We start from the raw sequence: 23,435 nt of genomic DNA, 5'->3' as shown, positions 1-23,435 counted from the left end.
TGTTGAACACAGAGCATTGTTCAGTCAGTCAGTCATTACGGGGACAGTATGGAGTTCAGGTCACTCTCTGTAATACTCTGTGAGTAAATGTTCTCTTTATGTCTTCATTAGAGTGAGAGCTGCTGTATGAAGTTGTTAATATTCAGTCTGAGGGTTCTGAGTGATCAGCTTCTGTGTGACTAAGTAATTGTATGAAGCCCAGATAGTTCACAAGCTTTTCTTTCATGCTGAAGTCAGAGTGCACAGAGCTTCAGTTTCAGTCCTTTGACATGTTTATTACAGTAAATTATTAGCATAGCATCCAGTCTGCATTGTTATGAGGTATTTTGATGAAAATTCTAAGAATTAACTGCAGAATGAAGGCATCTTTTAGTGAATCCATGTTCCACTTGATTTATGTCTTTGGCTATATTTTCAATACTCTGTCGCTTATGTGTTTTATTATACATTTTAATTCAGATCATATCACAGAGTATATATCAGACTCTAATCATGTATTAGTGTCAGTACTGCAGTACTGCTGTTGTGTTGTAGACACTCTCATATTGATGCAATAAATTTACTTAATTCACTTTATTCAAATGTGTCCAGAAAATGTGTTAAAAAATATATTTTATTAAAACAATTTTGTATTACGGTCGACTTACTTTTACCAATGATTATGTTGATGAAACAATGAAGAATGAAAAGCTTTTGCTCTACATGAGGATAAAAAGACCCCTTGCACTCAAAAAGTGGTCTTGGATGGCTTATTATGGTTATATAAACTGATATTTGTATCAGTTATGTTACTACAGCACAGTGTTCACATGATTTCATTCTTTGTTCTTCTGAAAAAAAAAATTGTGGGGCTCTACACAGCAGCTTAGTTTGTATGGCTGTGCTTAAACAGCCCAATATACCAAATATGGTGAGAAGACATGACAGGCCCTGACAAGAGCTACAAAGTGGTAGCTTTGCTAATAGCTTAGCATGCAGCAGTTTCACCGCAACACATGACAGCTCACTGACACAAGTTTAGAAAATAAAGACTCAAATCTGAGCAAGAAAATATGTGTTTTTGTGTGTGGAGCTGTTAGCTTAAGCTATTTTTTGTTTATATCCTTGTAACACCAGAGGCTCATGTTAAGGCTAAACCACCAGCAATTCCAGCTCACTGAGGCAAATTCAAAGACTCAAAATCTGAGTGAGTGAAATCGAATGATGGGTGCTGGAGTGACCGGAAGACAGAATCTTTGTAATTATGAAAGTTATAGTGGGATATTATTGCTACTGCTCTGCCTTCATTTCAGTTTGTTCATAGACAGGGATAGTATGCGTGCGACTGGTGGGAGGGGCAGGGTTTAGAAACAGGACAGTAAGGGGACTTTAAAATGAGTACATCACAGTAATGAACTCCGCTCGCTCGCTGCACAGCCGGCAGTTCATTCTCAAGCTCCTCCCAGACCAACTGACAGTTTGGGAATTTAGTGTAGTCTCATCTTCAGAGTCTGACCAAATCGGCTGTCGGTCAAATGTGACCTTAAAAGTATCCATTTTGTGTTTGTGCGGAAAGTAATAAGAAAAATGTTCAAATGGCTTGAGCATCTCCTACAGCTGTCAAAGGTGTTGCTTAGCAACGGTGTCTCAGCATACAGTGTTTGTGAAAAACCCTGTGATGTTATGGCGAAATAACAGCACGGTTAGAACGCTTCTCAATCAGCTTGCGTGGGCGGAACTAACTGTTGTATAAATAAATATACACACTTGCCTTTGATGTCATCAAGGCACCAGCGCCATCTTGTGTTTTCAATGTGTGAGACTCCGTATGGATGCAGGCAGTGCGTCGCTGACTGAGTCAGCACGAAATCTTAACAGTATCTAGATAATTAATACCCTCGTTAACATGTGCATGGGCCAAAATAACACTATTTAAAAAAATTAAATAGTATTTAATACTGTTCTACTGATGAAGTCTATTCAGTGTTTCACTGTGGAAGGCTGAATGCAGTGAACCTCACAGGCCAGGCAATTATCGTTAATGCAGACAGAAACATGCCTTCCACCTCACAGGAGCACCCCACAACAACCCCTACGGAAAATCTTCACCCGTTCACTTGAAAGACCTCAAGGCTATGAAGTGGGGTAGGACTAACTAGCGTATATATTACAAACGTAGTTTGATGCTGGGGGCGCCTCCCCCAAAACCGTGGATGGTAGAATAAGCTGAACACAATCTTTTTTAACGGGGTAACGGTCGACAACACCCCCTCCCTTCCACCCAGGACACCATAGCTTGTAAGGGGGATATCCCTTGACCCCACCCCAGAAACTGATCGTTTAAAGGGGAGTCCCAACACCATACCCCATCCCTACAATTGCTCTTCCAACCCAGGAACGTGACATTACAGCATTCTAGGCTACTTGTAGGCTGCTCCTGTGGGGTGGAAGCCATGTTTATTTCTAGTACTATTTTGGCCCATACCTGCCAAGTTTTAGAAATGTTTTCAACATACACCTCAAAGACGTTTTTTAAACAGGAAGTACTTAACTGCATGCATACATGCAGTACACATACTTATAAGCCTCTTAGCACACCCTAGTGATGTTTTTATGATCTGGTCCCTCGCTGTCAAAGCTGGTGTAACATGCTACGTTTTAGACAGTTTTTTTTGTTTTGTTTGTTTTGTTTTTTTAAACAACAGTGGAAAGAAATTATGTGGGAGGGGGAAAAAAATTGGTTTTTAATGGTTGTAGTTGTACAAGTCATGCAGGAAATAGAAATATATATGTTTAGTGTTTTTTGTTATCCAGTTATCCAGGAAGAAAAAATAATACAGATCTTAGGAACACATTTTTTTTCCCATCTTACCCTTCAGGGCTATCTACTGTCTGTAGTATTTAGTTCAGGACTGTGTGTCTAGGACTGACTGAGTTGAACTAAATCTCCAGCTCCAGCTCTGCACGACCCATTCAGACTCATTAATTCTACCTGTTAATATTTCATATTAATGCATCATATCCTCTGTTTCCCTCCTTTAGTGCTGATTGTCCTCATCCACAGTGGACAAACTCAAGGTGAATCACTCACATGTATTCACATACATTTTCAATTTAAATTCATATACATTCAGAATTTAAATCTTTGTTTTAATAGATGGCTGTGAAATTTGGCTCACATGTAAAATTGCATGTTTGAAATCAGTATAATATGTAAATTAAGCTTATCAAAGTTTCTATGATGTTTAGTTGATCAGTGTAGATCTGATGTCTTTCCTTTAAGGATAAATGTTTGTTGTTGTCACAGATAAGCCAGCAGTTATAATTAAAGACCCTCCAGGCCGAAAAGAAATAAATATAGGAGAGACTGTCACTCTAAAATGTGAAATCCCGGGGGGAGAAGGTCGTATGTGGACTTATAGCTGGTATAACAATGGGAACGAAGTTCATCGCTCTGAAGAACGAAGTGAATACACGTTTCAGATGACTGCAGATTACAGCACAGAATTTACCTGCAAGGGAACCACAAGATCCAGCGATCCTGTTAAACTGTCTTTGTCAGGTGAGTTTGTTTATCTTCATCATGTTTATCGTGCATGCATTCATGTACTTTGGGGCATTTCTTTCTAAGCATGCAAAATAAAATATAGTGCAGTGTCAATGCAAACAGATGAATTTAGCACAGTGTAATTTACCAAGACTGCAAATTATTCTGAGGATGGTGACTGCATGTGTAAATTAGCTGCTAATCTTCTGTGCATTATATTTTATATTTATCATTGAAAAATATCATTCATTGTATGAAAAATGTCACACGACAACTACACTTTGCACTATGTGACAGTCATTGCTATGTAGACAGTATAGAAAGGGCCACTAAGAACCCTTTGAAAGCAGAATAACAAAATATTTACATACACTACACAGCATCACACCTATGAGCTTCTTGGACATCCCATTCCAAAACCGTGGGCACTAATATGATTTTGCCCTGCTTTGCGGCTATAACGGCCTCCACTCTTCTGGGAAGCCTTTCCACAAGATTGTGGAGTGTGTCTCAAAAGAGCATTTCTGAGATCAGACTCTGATTATAACTGAGAAAACTTGGCTCACAATCAACGTTCCAATTCAATCCAAAGGTGTTCAGTGGGGTTGAGGTCAGGCCACTGCAGTTCCTCCACTCTAAACTCATCAAGTCATGTCTTTATGGAGTTCACGCTGTTCACAAGTGCAGTCATGCTGGAACAGGAAAGGGTCTTCCCCAAACTGTTCCCACGAAATTGAAAGCATATAATTGTCTAAAATGTCTTTGTACACTGTAGCATTAACATCACCCTTCACTGGTACTATAAGAGGCCCAAACCCTGAAAAACAGCCCCAGACCATTATCCCTCCTCTGCCAAACTTTGCTGTTGGCACTATGCATTCAACAGGTAGTGTTCTCCTGGGACCTGCCAAACCCAGACTCAGTCAGACTTTCAGGTAGTGAAGTGTAATTTATCACTCCAGAGAACTTTATCCACTGCTCCAGAGTCCAGTAGCAGTGTGCTTTACACTACTCCAGCTGACCCCTGGTATTGGGCATTTTACTCTTAGGCTGTTCTGTAGCTGCTTGAAAACTCATTTCATGATGTTTTCGACACACAGTTCTTGTGTTCTTGTGCCTATATAGATTGTATGTGTGCTTGATTTTATACATACTGTTAGCAGTGGCTGAAACACCTTAACTCAATAATTAGGAGGGAATAGTATGAGAACAGTGTTAATCATTCCTTAAAAACGAAATAGTTTTGGTTGCGATGGACTGGCGACCTGTCCAGGGTGTATCCTGCCTTCCGCCCAATGACAGCTGGGATAGGCTCCAGCACCCCACCGCGACCCAGAAGGATAAGCGGTTTAGATGATGTATGTATGTATGTAGTGTATGTAGTTTTTATATCAACACTAAATACTGCTTTGACTGTCATGTATGTAAGAAAGTCCAAATAGATCTGCATGTGATTACAACAGTTTGTGAAAAATGCACAGGAAGCTGTAAATATCCAAATGTCTGTAAACATCCAGCGGGGGGGGCTCTAACTAGTTTTACTCAAGGGATTGGGGATGTCACAATTTCTTTTTAATCCGATACAAAGCGATAACAATACTGATACTTTTACACGAGAGAATACTTTGTTATTTAGGAATGAAAACCAGTAAAAGGGGACATTATAAAGTACATTTGAAAGCCCTTTCATTATTATTAAAAATATATATATATTTAGGTAAATAACTATAGAGCTTTTACTGCATCTCATATGGCTGTCTGTGCCTATGAGTGAGAGAAGCAGAGGGAGAAGGCAGAAGGAAAAGTAGTTCCCATTCTACACATTAAATTGCTATGATTTCTTTCCCCACCATCATTTCAATAATACTGATGTATATTCAGTTTACTGCTTAAAGAAAACACCTAGTATCCATTTTGTCATGTAAGAACAGATTCTCAAAAAGAAACATCAGGATTGGAAGTATCAGTATTTTGGTATTTATAGGTCCCATTCCTATTTTACTGGTTACCTAGTTACACTTCTTTTATTAATGCCTGATTGCCAAACGTGCTTCAATGTCCACAATCCCTTTTGCATTACAGACAGTGCAGTAAACTTGGTTTTATATTGGATGCCTGCTGGATATTCAACATTCTCTCCTTGATTTCTCAAGAAGTGATAGTCAAAATGTGATGAAACCAACCCTTTCTCACCCCTGAAAGACAGAATAAATCACAACCAAGTACATCTAAAAAATGTCAGTCGTTAAACTGATTCGGAAATGCATAATACTGACTTACAGCCACGTTTCATTCAGAAAACTGCTTGAATTCATATAATATGAATGGACGCTGAATAAGTGGATACATGGGAATGTGTTGAAAAAAAATCATAAAAGCAATAACTTCAAAGGCTTCTCCTTTTGCAGCTTAGGTTTTATATATGGACTGAATGGACAGTATAGACTGTATGGTCTTGGGAGTGAATGACGTTTCAAAACTGTACTTATGTTACATTACATACATACATACATGTTATTACATCGATGTCCAATGTTCCTTTAAACATGTGAAAGTTTCAGCATAGTGATATTTGAGTATCTACCCCTACCATATGTGACGTATATCATTGATCAACAATTATCAACAGATTAGGCCAACATAAGCTTGTTTTACACCAGAAACCAGACAGAATGGTGCATTACTGCAATACATTTATACCAGTCACTCACAAGTGAATGAGTGAAAAACTGGGGGACTATTTGTTTCTGTATATATCATGTATATCGTGTATATTATTTAATGTCTTCAATTTGGCTTATTAGTACTGACACATAATAATGTTTTATCACAGTGTATGTTTTTGTGTCCTTAACTCAAAAGGCGCTTTTTAATATTTTATAATCAGTATTCTGCATATAATCTTTAAGTAATCAAAGTGTGGAGGTGTATTCTGTGAGCTACTACTGAAAAATGATCATTCTTTATAGTCTACATAGACGATGTAAACAATTACTGCAGAATTAATGGTTCTGAAAATGTTTTATTTTAATTCCACAGAGAGACCAAAAGCTGTGGCGTCCATACAGCCTGATGAACAGGTGTTTATAGGAGAGACTGTCACTCTCAGATGTGACATACAGGGAGAAGGAGTCTCTAACTGGCAGTACAGCTGGTTTAAAGATGATTCATCCACTCCTGTCAGTTATGAAGAGCAGTACAGAATCAGCTCTGTTACAGAGTCTCACAGAGGAAAATACACCTGTAGAGGAACAGAGAGAGGAACATCACGCTACTCACACACCAGTGATGCTGTTGCACTGACTGTATCAGGTGAGTGTGATCATTAATCTCAGTAAATACTCTGAATATACACGGCTGTGAATGTGTGAATAAAACTGTAGAAGAAAATATGAACAAGTACTGGCCACTTTCCCAGCATCCTTTTCAATTAACAGTCCATTACTGTAAAATTCAACACTTCAACTTCTTTGACAAGAGGATTTTTCTCCCAGAAGTCTGCTGTATGTAAGAGATACATTAGATCACTGCAGTGTTAAGTGTTGCTTACAGTGTGAGCTGTATTTACAACCCCATTTCCAAAGAAGTTGGGATGCTGTGCAAAATCTAAATACAAACTAAATTCAATGATGTGCAAATCATTTAAACCCAATTTGATAAACCCAATTATCAAATGTTGAAACTGAGAAATTATATTAGTTTTTGAAAAATATTTGCCCATTTTGAATTTGATGCCAACGCCACGTTACAAAAAAGTTGGCATGGGACAACAAAAGACTGGTAAAGTTGTGTAGTGCTAAAAAAAAAACACCTGGTGGTTGATTGGCGACAGGTCAGTGACATGATTGGGTATAAAAAAGCATCCCAGAGAGGCTGAGTCTTTCAGAAGTAAAGATGGGGAGGGATTCAGCACTCTGTGAAAAACTGCACAGGCAAATAGTGCAAGAATTCAAGAATAACGTTTCTCAACATAAAATAGCAAAGAACTTGAGAATAACACTAAAAGATTCAGAGAATCCAGAGAAATCTCTGTATGCAAGGGACAAAGCCAAAAACCAGTATTTGCTGGCTGTGATCTTTGGGCCTTTAGGTGGCACTGCATTAAAAACAGATATGATTCTATAGTGGAAATCACTGCATGGGCTAAGAAACACTTCTGAAAACCACTGTCTGTGAAAACAGTTGTGCATCCACAAATGCAAGTTAAAACTCTAAAATGCAAGGAAGAAACCGGGGCCCGAGCTCATTTAAATGGACTGAGGGGAAGTGGAAAAGTGTCCTGTGGTCCGACAAATCAACATTTGAAGTTCTTTTTGGAAATCATGGACACTGTGTCCTCCGGACTAAAGACCACTCAGCTTGTCATCAGTGCACAATTCAAAAGCCAGTATTCCTGATGGTATAGGGGTGCATTAGTGCACATGGCATGGGTGACGTGCACTTCTGTGAAGGCATCATTAATGCTGAATGATATATGCATGTTTTGGCAACACATGCTGCCATACAGACGACGTCTTTTTCAGGGAAGGCCTTGCTTATTTCAGCAAGCCAGTGCCAAACCACATTCTGCATGTATTACAGCAGACTGGCTCTGTAGTAAAAGCATCCAGGTGCTAATCAAGCCTGCCGCATGATGAAATGAAAAATACAACAAAGGAGACTTTATCACTTTCAAAACTACAGCAGTTGGTCTCCTAAAACACTTACAGAGTGCTGTTAAAAAGAAAAGTTGATGAAACACAATGATGAACATGCCCCCGTCCCAACTTTTTTGTTTACATGATAGAACTAATGTTATTAATATTTTTCTCCCTTCTTAGTCTTTATGTTAAACTGTATTACACACATGTTCATTAATTAGATACTGTCAGGACAGCAGTGACCTGTTCCTCCCTGTTACCCAATCTTATTTTAAGGAGTCCATATCCTACATTTTATCCTTCACATATAAAGTTTATGTATGTTTATTTAATAAGACACTGACAGTTTTACATCACTATTTTCCAACTGCTCTCTTTCCCTTAGAATTATGCTGGCTGCTTTTGGTATTGTGTCTGATATATGTAAATGAGCTCTGTACTGATTGGCTGCCCTGCACCGTGGTTCTTTCAGAAAACTATCTGAAGCACTCCTTCTAACATGAATGGGTGGGGCTAAACAGCTTTAGGCTGAATAGGTAGATATATGTGAATATGTTGTTTTTTGTGACATCATAAAAACAATAAATTCAAATACTCCTTTTGTAGCTTAGTTTTCATATATGGACTGTATGGAATCAGGTGAATAATGTGCTTTGAAATAGTAATATTTTTTTACATACTACATCAACATCTCATCTTTTCCCACAGCTTTACCCAGAACTACACTGACTGTAGAACCCACATGGAGTCCTGTGTTCACTGGAGAGTCAGTCACTCTGAAGTGTGAGATAGAGTCTTACAGTGACTGGAGATATCAGTGGTATAAAGGCAGCAATAGCACTGCAGTCTATCTCAGACAAACACCTTCACCATCACATCAGCAGCAGATCAGGATCAATACTGGTGTAGAGGAGAGAGAGGTAACAGACCCTCATCATCACAACGCAGCAATACTGTTACTCTCACAGTGAAAGGTAAGATCACTGCTGTCATACCCCCACTGTATTTTGAGTAACGTGTATCATTTAATGGCTTCAAAAATGATTAATTAGCAGGGATGAGGGAGTAGCTAAGTAGCACACTACTTTTTGTAGTTAACTACTAATTTTTGTAGCTAATAGCTGTAGCCACTACAGTTTTATGAAATGTAGCTGGGCCTACAAACGTTTGTGTAACTATAGCGATAACTTTCGCTACGATTTCGCTACAGGCTTCAGGCAATCGGCGCAAAATTTGAGCCACAGTCGTTAACTGGGCTGGTGGCAACTGTGCAGTCCTGACTAAGCTGCGGACAGTTCAAGCAAACGGTCACGTGCTGGCCCCACGTGCTGATCATCCCTTAGTAGTAGGCTTAGCTCAGGGGTCGCAACCATAATGTTAAGAAGAGCCATTCTGTCCTTTCAACAAAAATAGACCACTTTGAGAGCCACAACATTTTATGTCCGTTTTACCATCTTGGCTGTAAATATGTCTCAGTGTGTGCTTATGTACAGGCTAACAAATATAAACAAAAACGCAGACTTAGGCCCGAAACATACTTTATGCAAGGACGCGAACACAAATGACAGCGCTTGGCCAACACACTGCGAATGCTTCGTCCTTCTGTACAAACTCACCACGCGTTCTTACGTTGCTGTGGAGGTTAAAACACTGTACTAAAGGGGCGATGGAGTACAATCAGAGAGGGATCTACTGTTATTGCAACAGCCTCAACAGCTAAACATGGATAGTAGAGGAGAGTGAGCTGCTTTACCTCTTCTCTTGGACTGGAAATGTGATAATTAAACTCAACTGCTCGTCTGTTACCGCTAGAACAGGCTTGACTGTCGTTATAGCGCCCCTTGCTGTAACGCTCAGAATGCAGCTCGTGCTTGTGTCGTGTAATGAAATGTGCCGTGACACATTTTTGAACACAACTACACGTGAAACCCTGTCTGCGTTTGTATCCTGGCGTGTGTTTCGGGCCTTTGCTCTGCTTTAAGCTTTGGCTCAGCTGTAGCTGCTTTTCTCGCACCTCAGTCAGGAAACCTTTCCACGGGTTTCTTGTAAAATGTCTCTCAACGTTCGACTTTTTACGAGGCTGAAGTCGCTTCTCATTCACGAGCTTCTCGTTTGAATTGTCCAGCAGTACAATCTGGCGCCTCAGGCACCATTTAAGGTGGAACGGGAAAATTTGAACGAGAAGCAGGAGAATGAGAAGCGACATCAGCTCCACGAGTTGTTGTAGATTAAACGTATCAGGAAACCAGCTGAGTGCCTATAAATGCAAATAAGCCCATTCATCTCCAAATTAACGATGTTCGTATTAAATCTTTCTCTTTGCCATTTTGTTATCTGCGCGTCAGTCTTCAGGGTTAAAGGTTGGTGAATTAGCAGTTATGCGTTAACTCCAGTTTAAGACCAATTATTGTGTAAGAACTGTGTGTTATAATGATTTTACAGTAAAGGAGGATCATGTTATTTAACCTAAAAATCTAGTTCTGCTGTGGAGCCTCAGCAGCTCTGCAGCAGAGGAGCGATTATTCAGCCTGATTCTCACCCCAAATAGAGCCAGGGTCACTGATGAGAGTTTTGAGGCTAAAGTGTTGCTGAGGTTTAACAAAGGACTCTGAATGTCTGTCTGTATTTCTTGCTAAAATGTTTAAACTGGAGCAGTTTTATTTCAACAGTTGACAATGCTTTGCACAAAGTTGTTTGTTTTTTATATGGTTATTTTTGTTGATTTTTGTTAGGAAAAGCCTGGACTTTGCCTTTACTTAGTCTAAATTTTTGTTGGATATCACACCTTTGGTTGTGTAAGTTTGATTGTTGGTTATACTTTTTGGTGATATTTTTGTACATTTGCAGCTTTTCAATTGTATGTTTTTTTCTGGCACATGATTAAATGCAGTGTCTTGTTCACACTCTCAGTTGGGCTTGTTTGGTGTTTCAGGTGGAGATTCACAAACATTCTCACAGTCACGCTTTGAAAGTAGCTAAAAATAGTGCACTATTTTTCAAAAAGTAGCTAAAAAGTAGCCACTACTTTTCTGGAAAAGTAGCTATATTGTAGCTAGCTACAAATTTTGGGAAAGTAGCTACAAAGTAGCTAACTACAAAATTTTCAGTAGCTAAACCAACCCTGTTAATTAGTACTAACACATACTAATGTTTTTATTACAGTATATCAATCCCGGTTTGGAATAAGACTGTACTCTTACCTCACAAGATGGTTTAGTGTTTTATAGTTAATATTCAGCATTTGAAATTTCAGTAATAGCAAAATGTACAGAGATGATGAATTTAATGAAATGGTATTTGTTAAATCTGAGTGTATTTTAACTGGAACACCAATGATAAATGATCACATGCAGTACATCTGAAATCAGTGTTCTCAAACAGAAACTAATGTGTGTGTATAGACGTGAAAAAATAAATAAATTAGAAATAATTGTTCTGATTAGTTTTATTGTTTCCACAGAGAGACCAAAAGCTGTGGTGTCCATACAGCCTGATAAACAGGTGTTCCAAGGAGAGACTGTCACTCTCAGATGTGACATACAGGGAGGAGGTGTCTCTAACTGGCAGTACAGCTGGTTTAAAGATGATTCATCCACTCCTGTCAGTGAACAGCAGTACAACATCAGCTCTGTTACAGAGTCTCACAGTGGAAAATACACCTGTAGAGGAACAGAGAGAGGAACATCACGCTACTCACACACCAGTGAAGCTGTTACACTGACTGTATCAGGTGAGTCTTCAGTGTTCATTAATCTCAGTATATACTCCAAATTTGCAAAATGTAAAAGCTAATAAATCTTAAGGAATGCCTGGAGACTCCACCTCCATTACCACAATATTCAGAGACAGGCTTCTCAAGACTGCACAAAGTATGGCCATGTTCCCAACATGATTTGCAAACAACAGCTAATTACTGTAAAATTCAAAATTTTAACTTCTTTGACAAAAAAGCTGGACCTGTTTCTTACAGAATGCACAGTTTTACAGTAATCTGCTGTTTGTAAGGAACACACTTGAGTACTGCGGTGTTATGTGCTACTGACAGTGTCAGCTGTGTTTAACTTATTGTATGTAATTTTGCAGGTTATTCTATTTTTGCAAAAACAGTACTGATTAGAAAATTAGTGCCAACATGTACTAATGTTTTAATACGGTATATCAATCTTGTTTTTGGAATATTTTTTTTTTATTCCTGTTCTTAAAGAATTGCCTATGTAACATTTTTCCTGTTGAGCATGTACTTATGCAGAACATCATACAAAATGCGCACAGATTATGAATTTAATACAAAAGAGTGTTCTTTTTTTCAGGGTAGATAAAATAAACCCTCACATTTATTAATTAGATATTGAATGAGGAGAGCACAGCGGTGACCTGTTCTTCTCTGTTACTCAATACCCAACCTCCCTGTTGTCCACTTTCCTTGTATTTAATGTTTTTCCTCTGAGCTACATAAGTTTATGTATGTTTGTGTAATAAAGACTGACACAGTTAAGTAGTTTTACATTACTGTTTTCCAACTTCTACTATGTATAGTACAGACAATTTTTATTAGATAATTTGAGTTTTTAGTTTGGGTCCTAAAAACTGTGTACTGCATCTCCAACAGCAGAAAAACCTAAACCTGAACTCACATTAAGCCATAAAGGAGCTGCACTGATAGGAAATCCAGTGGTTCTGTACTGTAAGCTGGATCAGTCAGCTGGATGGAAGTTTTACTGGTTCAAACACTCACAGAACCCTGAGAATGAGACCAAGACTGAAACACACTCCTACGCCATCAGCTCAGTCAGTGTCTCTGATGGAGGACAGTACTGGTGCAGAGCTGGGAGAGGAAACCCAGTCTACTACACTCACTACAGTGATGATCTCTGGATAAGTGTTACTGGTGAGTAGAAAACTTTCTGACAGAAGACAGTGTTGAATGTAAAAGCACAGCAGATCTGAAGAGTAACATAAGTTTCAGGTACACTGCTTCATTCAAAATACAACTTAAACCTTTAAAAAATCTGAACAGTCCTTTTAACTAGACTCTTAAAGGCTATAAAATGGGCCTAGAAGTAGAGCTGCAGAAACTAACAGGATCAATCAGCATTAAGGTGATGAAGGACCTTTGTAAGTGTGGAAGAGCTGGGCTTCAGCTTTTTTTTGCGGAAACAGGGACAAGTAAGAAACTGTTTAATTTAAAAAGCTCAGTGAAATTAGAGTGTGTTTATGAAAAGGCAAGGGCAGGTGTGTGTGCAGATCGAGTACGGTATATGCAATAAAAGACATAAAATATTGCCCATCTCTGTCTTGCTTTATTTGGCACATCTCTTGAAACAGCAGGCAGAGGTAGAAGTGTTGTAAGGTTTAAATCTACCATAGGCCAGAAGCAAGAATGGTTTGCTTGCACAAGAATGGTTTGCTTGCATAAAAACATCATCACTGTTAAAAAAATTTCCAAAGTGTCAACTTTACATGAGACGGCAAAAACCTTTACTTTTAATGTAAGTTAAGAAATTTTATTCCAAGCAATTTTAGAGTATTTTTACTGTTCCAGGAATCATGAAATTTTCACAAAATGTAAAGTTAATGTACAAAAAAATCTGAAAAAATGGAGAGATGGTGTATATATATATATATATATATATATATATATATATATATATATATATAACAGTAACAGAAGAATACAAGCTGTGTTTGTACAGAAGGACTGTACGTTGGCCAGCCGTTGTCATTTGCTTTCACGCTTTTCATGTTCTTGTATTGAGTATGTTTCTGCCTTTTATAAATCAGGGAAGGGAGCCTAAATAGGTTTGTCACTAAGAATGCCAGTTGTATAATTGTTAGTAACCATATACGATTGGCTCTGTAATTATTGCCACCTTTGGTATTTCCATTAAGTGTAAAACTATGGTTACTAAGGTAATTTGTCCATGACCAACTAAATTGTTGAACATATTGTTCACACCCAATGCTGCTGGAATCACAGTAGTTGAGCAGTTTATCCTCAAGAAGAGAGAAATTTGTGAGTTTAGTTTTATTCCCTCTCTCATTTTAGCATTATTATGTTTACTGAATGAGAAAATTCCAGGCAGAATAGGCAGAAGTCATTAGAATAACTACAAATAGCTTTTATACTATAAGTGTTGATTTTGCAGACATAGATGTGTTCCTTTAACTCTTCGCAAACCTCAGTGTTTCTTTAGGTTAAATCAAGTGTGCTGGTGATAGAATTACAAATGTATGGGGTGCCTAGAAGCATCCAAGAGAAATCTGGAAACAAACTTTATTCTTTTTGATTGTTTTTCTTTTTTTTAAAAAATAAGAAATATATTTATGTTTACGGTTAAGAATTCATGCATGTATTCAATTTTGCATTCATTTTTTTTATTATTTGTTTATTTTATTTATATAGTGCTTTTTACAACCATCATTGTCACAAAGTAGCTTGCAGAAATATAAGCCCCAAATGAGCAGGCCAAGGTTGACAGAGGCCTGGAACAAATTCCTAAGTGCAAGAGGAAGAAACCTTGAGAGGAACCAAACCTCATTTGATTTATTTGCATTTATTCTTATGAATTGTGGTGCTATGTCCAGGATGTAAAACATTTGCTTAGGTGCAAGACATCTGCAGAGTAAAAATTGCCCCATGGGTGAGAAGATGCGGTTTATCTTATTTGTATGCACCGTAAGTGCCTGTAACTAAATGGACAATTGACTGCTTATTTCTTTATGGATTGTTTTGCATGATTAGTTCATGCACACGAGAGCAAATAACTATCCAGACAACAAACAAAAATAAAAACAATATGTGGCTTCATGAAACTCATTCTATCATGAATAGTTTGTGTATGATTGATTATGGAAGTGTATCAGCATCATTCTGTGTGTCTGCATCTTGCAGGTGTTTCCTGTCCAGTCTCTCTGATGGTCAGTCCCAGCAGAACTCAACACTTTAGTGCTGACTCTCTCTCACTGAGCTGTGAGGGACAGAGTAACTCTACTGGATGGAGAGTGAGACGATACACACACAGTGAGAAGGTGTCAGATTGTTCATCAGGCTGGGGATCAGTTACAGAATCTACATGCAACATCAGCTCCCTCAGCACATCCCACACTGGAGTGTACTGGTGTGAGTCTGAATCTGGAGAGAGCAGCAATCCTGTCAACATCGCAGTGCACAGTGAGTCTATATTATGATTAGCACTACTTGGTGCCCAGTAACTGTGGAAAAAAGATAGAAATACTGAAAACTGAAATGTTTTTTTTAAATACAGATGATACTGCAGTTAGATTAATAAAGGTAGAAAACAATTAAAATTGATAAATACTATTTTGAAGTCAGGGAAGTTACACATGAAAATATTTCAACATCCACACTGTCAGTGACAGAGTTCTCTTAGTTATTATTATTGTTTTCTCCACATGTCTGTTTTCAATATTATATTACTCTTTCCTACAGATGGTGCTGTGATTCTGTACAGTCCTGTTCATCCTGTGACTGAGGGAGATCCTCTGACTCTACGTTGTTTATATCGTTACCCAAAGCCCTCAAACCTCACAGCTGATTTCTATAAAAATGGATCACTCCTCCAGACTCAGACTACAGGAGAGATGACCATCCATACTGTCTCAAAGTCAGATGAAGGTCTCTATTACTGTAAACACCCAGAGAGAGGAGAGTCTCCACAGAGCTGGATCTCAATCAGAGGTTTGCTGATTTCAACAGAAAGTATATAAATAAAATTAAAAACTGTATTTTATTTTATTATTTTATAATATCATGCATCCAACAGTTACAACGCGGCAGTATTTCATTGTGTTTCAGGAGCTTCATTCTCAGTGTTCAGTCTACTCAGTAGTTTAATGGCAGTGTCTCCATATCTGCTGGTGACCATTGTGCTGGCCGTTAAATTTTACAGAGCTCGAGGTGAGAACTCACAGTCTTCCTATGGATCACTTATAACAAATACACTCAGACAGGCATTCCTAAATTAGCCAATATTCTATATTAATATATGAACTTGAACTTTGACTCATTAGAAATGTCCATCACTGTGTATTTCACAGCTAAACCTGATGAGGAGACCAGAAACATATGCAGTAACAGAAGCTGGAGCATGTTGATGAGTGTCAAATGGAACAGTTTTACATTATTACAATGTGTTGTTTAAACCTCTTTCTCTCGTATTTGCAACAAATCAGTTTCATTTATAATGAATATTTTTGTACATACTGCATGTCTACATTTGCTTGTCAATTTTAATATTTTTATTTTTCCATTCTGTCTTTATAAACAGTTGATACGGGCTTTCTTAAATTTAGATTATTTTATTGTTATGCTATAACAAACATTGTACTTTCAACATAATTATGCAAAAGTAGTGTTGATGTAGTGTGATGTATTTCCTTTAAAAGCAATTTGCAATTTCTTATCTGAGCAAAGTGTTTATTCATTATTAAGACATATTCTTCTTTTACTATTGCTGTTCTGGTATTTTATCATCTGTAGTATCTTTCTTCAGTCATATCTCCTTTTGTTTGAAGGCTAAACATAACTGAGGTGTGATTCCGTACTTTGCTTTTGTTTTCAGTAAATTTTACAGCAGAATTTCAATTGTTCTTTCTATTCTATTAATGTGTCTAATCTAAATGTATGAGGCATAATATTAAATATCTTTAGTGTCTTAATTTTGGTACAGGTACCTACCACACCTGTATGGGCTTATTTTTCTTTAATTATATATATATATGTTCATATTATATATTTGGTTTCGAAGAGTTTGTTTGCTTATGATTTTCTACGTGGATATGCTGTAATGTAGAATGTGAATGTACACTCTGAAGACTGGAGATGGAGACTTTTTGAATGTCTGATTGACTTTTTGTGTCTACAAAATACAGAAATGAACAGCAATGCTGAATCATAAATATACTTAATACTGTTTTTTCTTTAAAATAATTTGTTACTGTACTGGTGCTGCTATTTTATTTATTTACTGATGACATCATCAGCTGCTGAAGACACATTCGCATAGCTCACTCGCACTTTTACTTTTAGTACCGAAGCTTTGTTTCCTTGGTCAGTGTTACTGTGAAACGAGGCTGCTGCTGTTTGAATCCCTACTGCTGAGAAAAAAATGTCAGACAAGCTTTGAGACACTTTTCCCACCGTTCAGTTGAAGCGCTATGCAGTTTTTGTGATCTACGCCTGTTGGGGAACTTATTTGTTTTGTTAGATTCTTTGTTTTGTTCTTTGTTAGATTGTGTCAGTGTGGTAGTCACAGAGTCACTGATAACTAATATGGCGTCTGAGACTGAAATGTGTTTTGGGTCGATATCAGACAGTACCAGTACTGTTTTTATTTTACAGTACTGTAAAAAATGTTTAGTGCCACAAGATACTCCTAAAAAACAGGAAAGTTAAAGATGCTATTTTTTGTTGCATTGTTTAACTGGGCTGCTGGCTTGGCTGATGCTCAGAGTGGGGCTGTGTGGTGTCTGTGGGGTTTTGTGTGTGGTGTGGTTATCAGCATTTTCAAAATCCTGTGGTTTAGCCTGTAAAACAGCTGTGTTGCTGTAGGTGTTACGCCCCGCTCGCTCTCTCTCTCTCTCTCTCTCTCTCTCTCTCTCTCTCTCTCTCTCTCTCGCTTATTAGGAACCCGACCCACTCGTGCGTGTGATTGGCTGGAGTCCCGTAATGATGCTTGCATCTGATTGGCTGGCTGCGATTGCATGGGGTATTTCTTCAATGGCTGCGACTGATGTCCTCGAGGCTTTCCTCCATGGCGGCTTGGGGAGGTTGTTTTTAGATCAGAACCGCAGCTCAGCAAGACGTTTGTTTTATGGCTAGTGTGCTGTCTGTCCTCTCAAATGTATTAGCTTAGCTCTACCCCTTGTTCTCTGCCCAGTTACCTGTACTGTTTAGCAGTAAGCTCATGATCTTGTAACTTGAACTTGTGCCGACCAGGGTGTAGGAGTGGGTGCCATTTCTTTTGACTTAGAGATAGAGAGACGGTCCGTGTACCTTCTGTTCATTTGACTTTCATTTTAAAAACCAGTATTGAAAAACGAAAATGGGTCGATTCTCGTTTCTGGTTCTGCTATTATCAGTGGAAAAAAATCAAGAAACTGCTTCGTTTTACAGTTTTACAAACTAATCATAAAATCAAATAACAAACAGCGGTGGAATAAAGGGTCGTTTTCTAATGATCCACATTTAGAATTTCCCATCATCAGCGGAAATAAAGGTGCAGAGCGCAGGTGTGAAGCTCAGAAATCACAGAAATCAGGTCTGTGGTTCTGGTTTATTGATCGGCTATATTACTTTTTGTACAGTCGTTTGTATGTTTGATCTGTACAAACTGTATGAGAAAGAAATGATATGGAGAAGAAACTGAACTCCCACCATTTGACGGGGGCTTCGTGCCCCCCAGAGCAGCTGCTGACGCGCTCAAGTTCAATAAGTTTTCTGTCGGTGTTGTGCTGAACTCCCCTATGCGTGCACGCGCATCACACAGGCATATGGACACTCGATTACATTCTGTCTTTCAGTCATAATGACCAGTACTGCAGCCTCTTGGTGAAGAAGGAGACTCAGGAGAGACTCAGGAGAGACTGTCATCTAATGGAGAAGCGCTCCTTATTGACACCTGCAGAAAAGACTCATACAGGGCAGCCCGTTAGCACTGAGGGCCACCCCGCTCCCTCCGCGCCATCGTAGACAGTTAACTCAACTAAACACACCCAGGCGCGGCACCAAGGCCCTCTGGAAATCGTTCAGCGCTCAGAAAAATGTCGAATTCCCTCAACATCCCTCAACGTCTTTTATTATTTATTTCATTACTTGTAGTTGCTGATATTCATCACAAATAATTTCTACATTTCTGTTGTTACCGAATCTGCAAATACATCAGATTATGAGAATCCGCTTTGTGAGTCAACGGTTGTGTTATAGTTTTGTCTGTTAGTTGTTGGTGTGTAATACTATTTCATATATTTTCTGTAGTAGGTCTGACCCGTTTGGTTGAAACAATGGGTCTCTTAACACGCCGGGATTTGACGCTGTACCCAGTACCTCAACGGCTGAACCTTGTAGCACCGCGGACAACCGCGGGTCCAGATTGCCGACGTTTAGGCCCTGTTTGACAAGCAGTCCTGGGGAACCACCGCAGGGCCCTGCAGACCAAGTGTTGACGATAAGCCTGTTTCACACGGAAAACGTCTGATTAGATGCTCAAGTGCAAATGACAAGGCGATTTCACACGGAAAACGCCTTAGGTTTGATGATAACTACGAATCTGTAGGTAAGAAAAATAAGTGGCTTCTATTCACAATATTGTAATAACATTAGAGGTTGTGTGTAAATGTTTTTCTTAAACTGTTTACAGATTTGTACACCAGTGACCGTCCGGCATATGGTGATGTGGGGGGGATCTGGAGCGGCGCCGGAGGCCGATGATGTTATCTGGACTGAGGAGTTGTTGAACACGTGGAATGAGAACAGCTTTACAGAAAAGGTGGATGAAACAACGGATTCTGGACCAATTAATGCTGGACTAAAAACACTATTGAAAGAACTGAGAGACTTTGATGGGGATGGCTTAAGACCGAATCAGGAGCACAAACATCAGGTAAGCAGCACTTACCATTCTAATGATATTGACGAGCTTAGAACATTGGTGAGGCAACAGTTTTAAGAGATCACTATAATTACCACTGAAGTGTGCAGACAAGCTGCTATTGGGCATAGATGTAATATTGCTATTCAGAAACTAACCACACATAATGAGAAAATAGTACAAGAAAATCGTACACTGTACGACAAATATCAAAGCAGATGATACCTGCTATGCGTGAAGAACGTGATGCATATTTTAAATCTTTAACAGATGCAATGTTTAAACTGAACAGGGTTTTACAGTTAAAACTTTCACCAAATTCGCCAAAGTAGTTGTTTTATGACATTTTGTTATACTTTTGTTTTTACATATTCTTGTTGTTTATATATTAAATGAACCACCTCATCAGTAGTTAAATTCAACTTAAATTACTGTTTTAAAAAATTTAATAGTAAAAACAATTTTTTTTTGTTGTATCTAAAAGGGGGGGGTCTGTTGGGGGTCAGACAACAATCCGTGTGTTAACAACGCAAATGATGCGTGGGGGCATATGTCTGTAAGCGATCGATTACGATGTTTAAATGACGAGTATGATGCGGTTATTAATACCGGAAGTAATAATCTGCAAGACACAGACACTAAACACGACGCAAATGTTAATTGTTATATCGCAACTGGTGGTTTACAAACCACACTGAATAAATGGTTGTCAAATAGAAATGACACAATACAGAAGCCACCAGCAACACATCGTAGATGCGATGATAATTACAGGTGGTCGACAGATTTTATGTGTAATAATACCGTAAGCGATGCTTGGGAGCAGTCATCTATTAGCGAACGACTACGATGCTTAAATGACGTGTATGAATCAGCTCAAACTTTCTTAGAAAACCCAGGACAAAATAACACACAACACAGAAACCCAGAACAGACAGGCGCTGGCGTACAGGCACATAGATTCCCAACACTTGATCCAATAGCTCCTGGCTTTGGTTTATCTGACGGTGACATAGCAGTGTTGATGAGAAACGGCGGTGTTGTAGATGGTTATACTGTGGTGCCGAGAAGTAGGTTTAACAGTGTTATGCTACACAGGACATTGAATTTATGCGATGCCACATCCACAGACATGGCCTCATACACTGTCTATGTACACAATATGCTATCAGACATTGTATCGCTCTCCAGGGTGTTGGCCGGTGATGGTAGTGTTATCGACATTACCCTAAGAGGTGGTAGTTTAACATCAGATGTAAATGCCGTGTTGTCTTTAAGAGATGGTTACAGCGTTGACAGGTTTGCCGACGCTTTCGAAAGGGTTATGCAGAGTAACAAGCACATTAAAATAGACAACAGTTTGGTCCTGACTGTCTCAAAAGCTATGGGTAAAAATGGTGGTGTTTGGCGTAAGGTGCGCGACCTTGCACACAACCAGGTCATCGATAGGAACAGACTGAATCTTTTCTGCCCAACAAACATCTCAAATAACCTGTTTTGCAATCTGCCTTGCTCACTTTCTGAACAGACAAACGCTGGCTACACACGTGATCATAGAGTCGGGTTTAGTGACATTGGTCGTTTTGAATATAAATTTGGTGTTAAAATAATTCTGTTCCACAAGAGCAGTTCGGATGCTTTAGAGAAGTACCAATCGAAAGACAAACCACATGCCAAGACTGTGTTTCTGTATCTCCATGATGGCCATTATTACTTGGTAAAAAATGTGAAAGCATTCATGGGTGTGCCATATTTTTGTGAGTTTTGTTATAAGGGATACACAGGTGCCAGGGATCATAGCTGTAAATACATCCGTGATGTGTGTCAAGATGCGTTGTGTCACAAGAAACCCAGACGTGTCAAATATTGTGATGACTGTTCATGCTACTGCAAGTCTGACTACTGCCCATGCGATCTAACCAAGTATTGTAAAAATGCGGACGTCGTTATCATGTTAGTTTAACAAAACCAAAACCCCACAGGTGTGTGTCGGGACATTGTATTCATTGCGATGAAGAATTAATATCAGATATGATGCATGAATGTTACATACAGCCAATCAAATGAAAAGAAACCAATTTTTGACTTTGAGACTCGATTTGAAAACGGCAAGCACAAAGCTAATTTTGTCTGTGCAATTACGTTTGATGGTAGACTTCACAGCAGAAGGGTCTGACTGTGTAGAACAACTAATTACAACAACAAAAAAGTTAGGCGGCCCAAATATCTGGGTTACACATGGTTAGCACAAAGTGCAGCAGGTTTTGACAATTTCCTACTACTGGAAATCACTATGATGGGGGTGTAGACTGATCTCCATGTATGACGAAACTTACAATGTTATATAGACTCATACTCGTTCATTCCAATGCGTTTGGCTAATACGGCGTCAGCCTTAATCTAACATGCTCAGAGAGGGCATTTCCCGCACAAATTTAATTTGAAGCAAAATGAGAACTATGTGGGTCCATACCCTGACAAGAGTTTTTACGGCTATGACACCATGAATGACAAAGACAGAAAGCAGTTTGACGAGTGGTACGGCACGGTCTATGGTGGTGTGTTTGACTTCAAAAAGGAGTTGTACGTTTATGGCAGGAACGATGTCGTTTTACTACGTGAAGCATGTATTACGTATCGCAACGAGTTCATTCAGTGTACAAAGCTGGACCCGTTTAATTATACAACATTAGCATCATGTTGCATGGCTGTGTACAAGACACATTTTCTACCCAAAGACACACTAGCACTGAAGCACAACAACGCATACATTAACGAACACAAGACGTTCTCTAATGCTTCTATTGAATGGCTTGAGTATGTTAAGTGTACAAGATATGTTGATGTACACCACGCCCTAACTCATGGAGGAATAAAGTTTGGTGTGTATTATGTAGACTTGTATTATGAAAAATTTGGTGTGCGAAAAGCCAAGTCAAGGCAACCATACATCCGTACATGGTGTACACTCCGACACCATGTTTTACCATATCACTGTAATGGCAAGTTGTTCCCACTGTGTCATACTTGTCCAGAGCAGGAAAACCAGTTCCAAACGTGTATGCATAGTGATAGATCCATTACAGGGGGTTGGGTCAGTATTGAACTGATGAAGGCTATTTAGAAAGGGTATGTGGTGGCAAAAATCCACGAGGTTTGGCATTTTCCAGACAGTTCAGAGATGTTATTCTGCAAGTATGTAAAGACCTTTTTACAGTACAAGCAGGAGGCCAGCGGTTATCCAGCACATGCTGTCACAGGGGAAGAGAGGGCCGAGTACATCAGGGATTATTTTGAAAAGGAAAAGATTCAGCTGAATCCTGACAAGATATGTCTTAACCCAGCAAGCAGGTCTATTAACAAATTGTTGGTAAACAGCTTGTGGGGTCGTTTTTCAATGAGGGAAAATTTGCCTGTGTCAGAGCTGTTGACTGACCCTTAACAGTTTTCACAACACATCTTTGGTGATGGATATGATGTTATACACTTTTCATTTGTATCCGATACCACAGGAGACAGTTGCCCAACACGTGACATTAATGTATTTCTTGGTGCTTTTACAACAGTGCACGCCCATTTAGAACTGTACAATCTAATGGATAGATTAGGTGACAGACTGTTGTGCAGTGACAGTGTTATTTTTGTTTCTCGTGAAGGTGA

At 38.9% G+C, this 23,435-nt stretch overlaps 1 protein-coding gene across 1 annotated transcript; it reads left to right on the top strand.

Moving 5' to 3' along the window:
• Positions 1-23,435, top strand: LOC118801920 (high affinity immunoglobulin gamma Fc receptor I-like). Its single transcript, XM_036562326.1, has 14 exons — positions 1-79; positions 3,022-3,057; positions 3,287-3,541; positions 6,566-6,838; positions 8,875-8,994; positions 9,048-9,140; positions 11,627-11,896; positions 12,779-13,054; positions 13,492-13,500; positions 15,986-16,084; positions 18,675-18,835; positions 19,545-19,787; positions 22,222-22,358; positions 23,432-23,435. Exons 1-14 carry the CDS (start codon positions 49-51, stop codon positions 23,433-23,435), a joined length of 2,007 nt encoding a protein of 668 aa, XP_036418219.1. The 5' UTR covers positions 1-48.

Source organism: Colossoma macropomum, unplaced genomic scaffold (genome assembly GCF_904425465.1).
Source record: "Colossoma macropomum unplaced genomic scaffold, Colossoma_macropomum, whole genome shotgun sequence".
Lineage (NCBI taxonomy): Eukaryota > Metazoa > Chordata > Actinopteri > Characiformes > Serrasalmidae > Colossoma > Colossoma macropomum.
The sequence above is the reverse complement of the archived record's forward strand: the minus strand, read 5'-3'. Positions and strand labels throughout refer to the sequence as shown.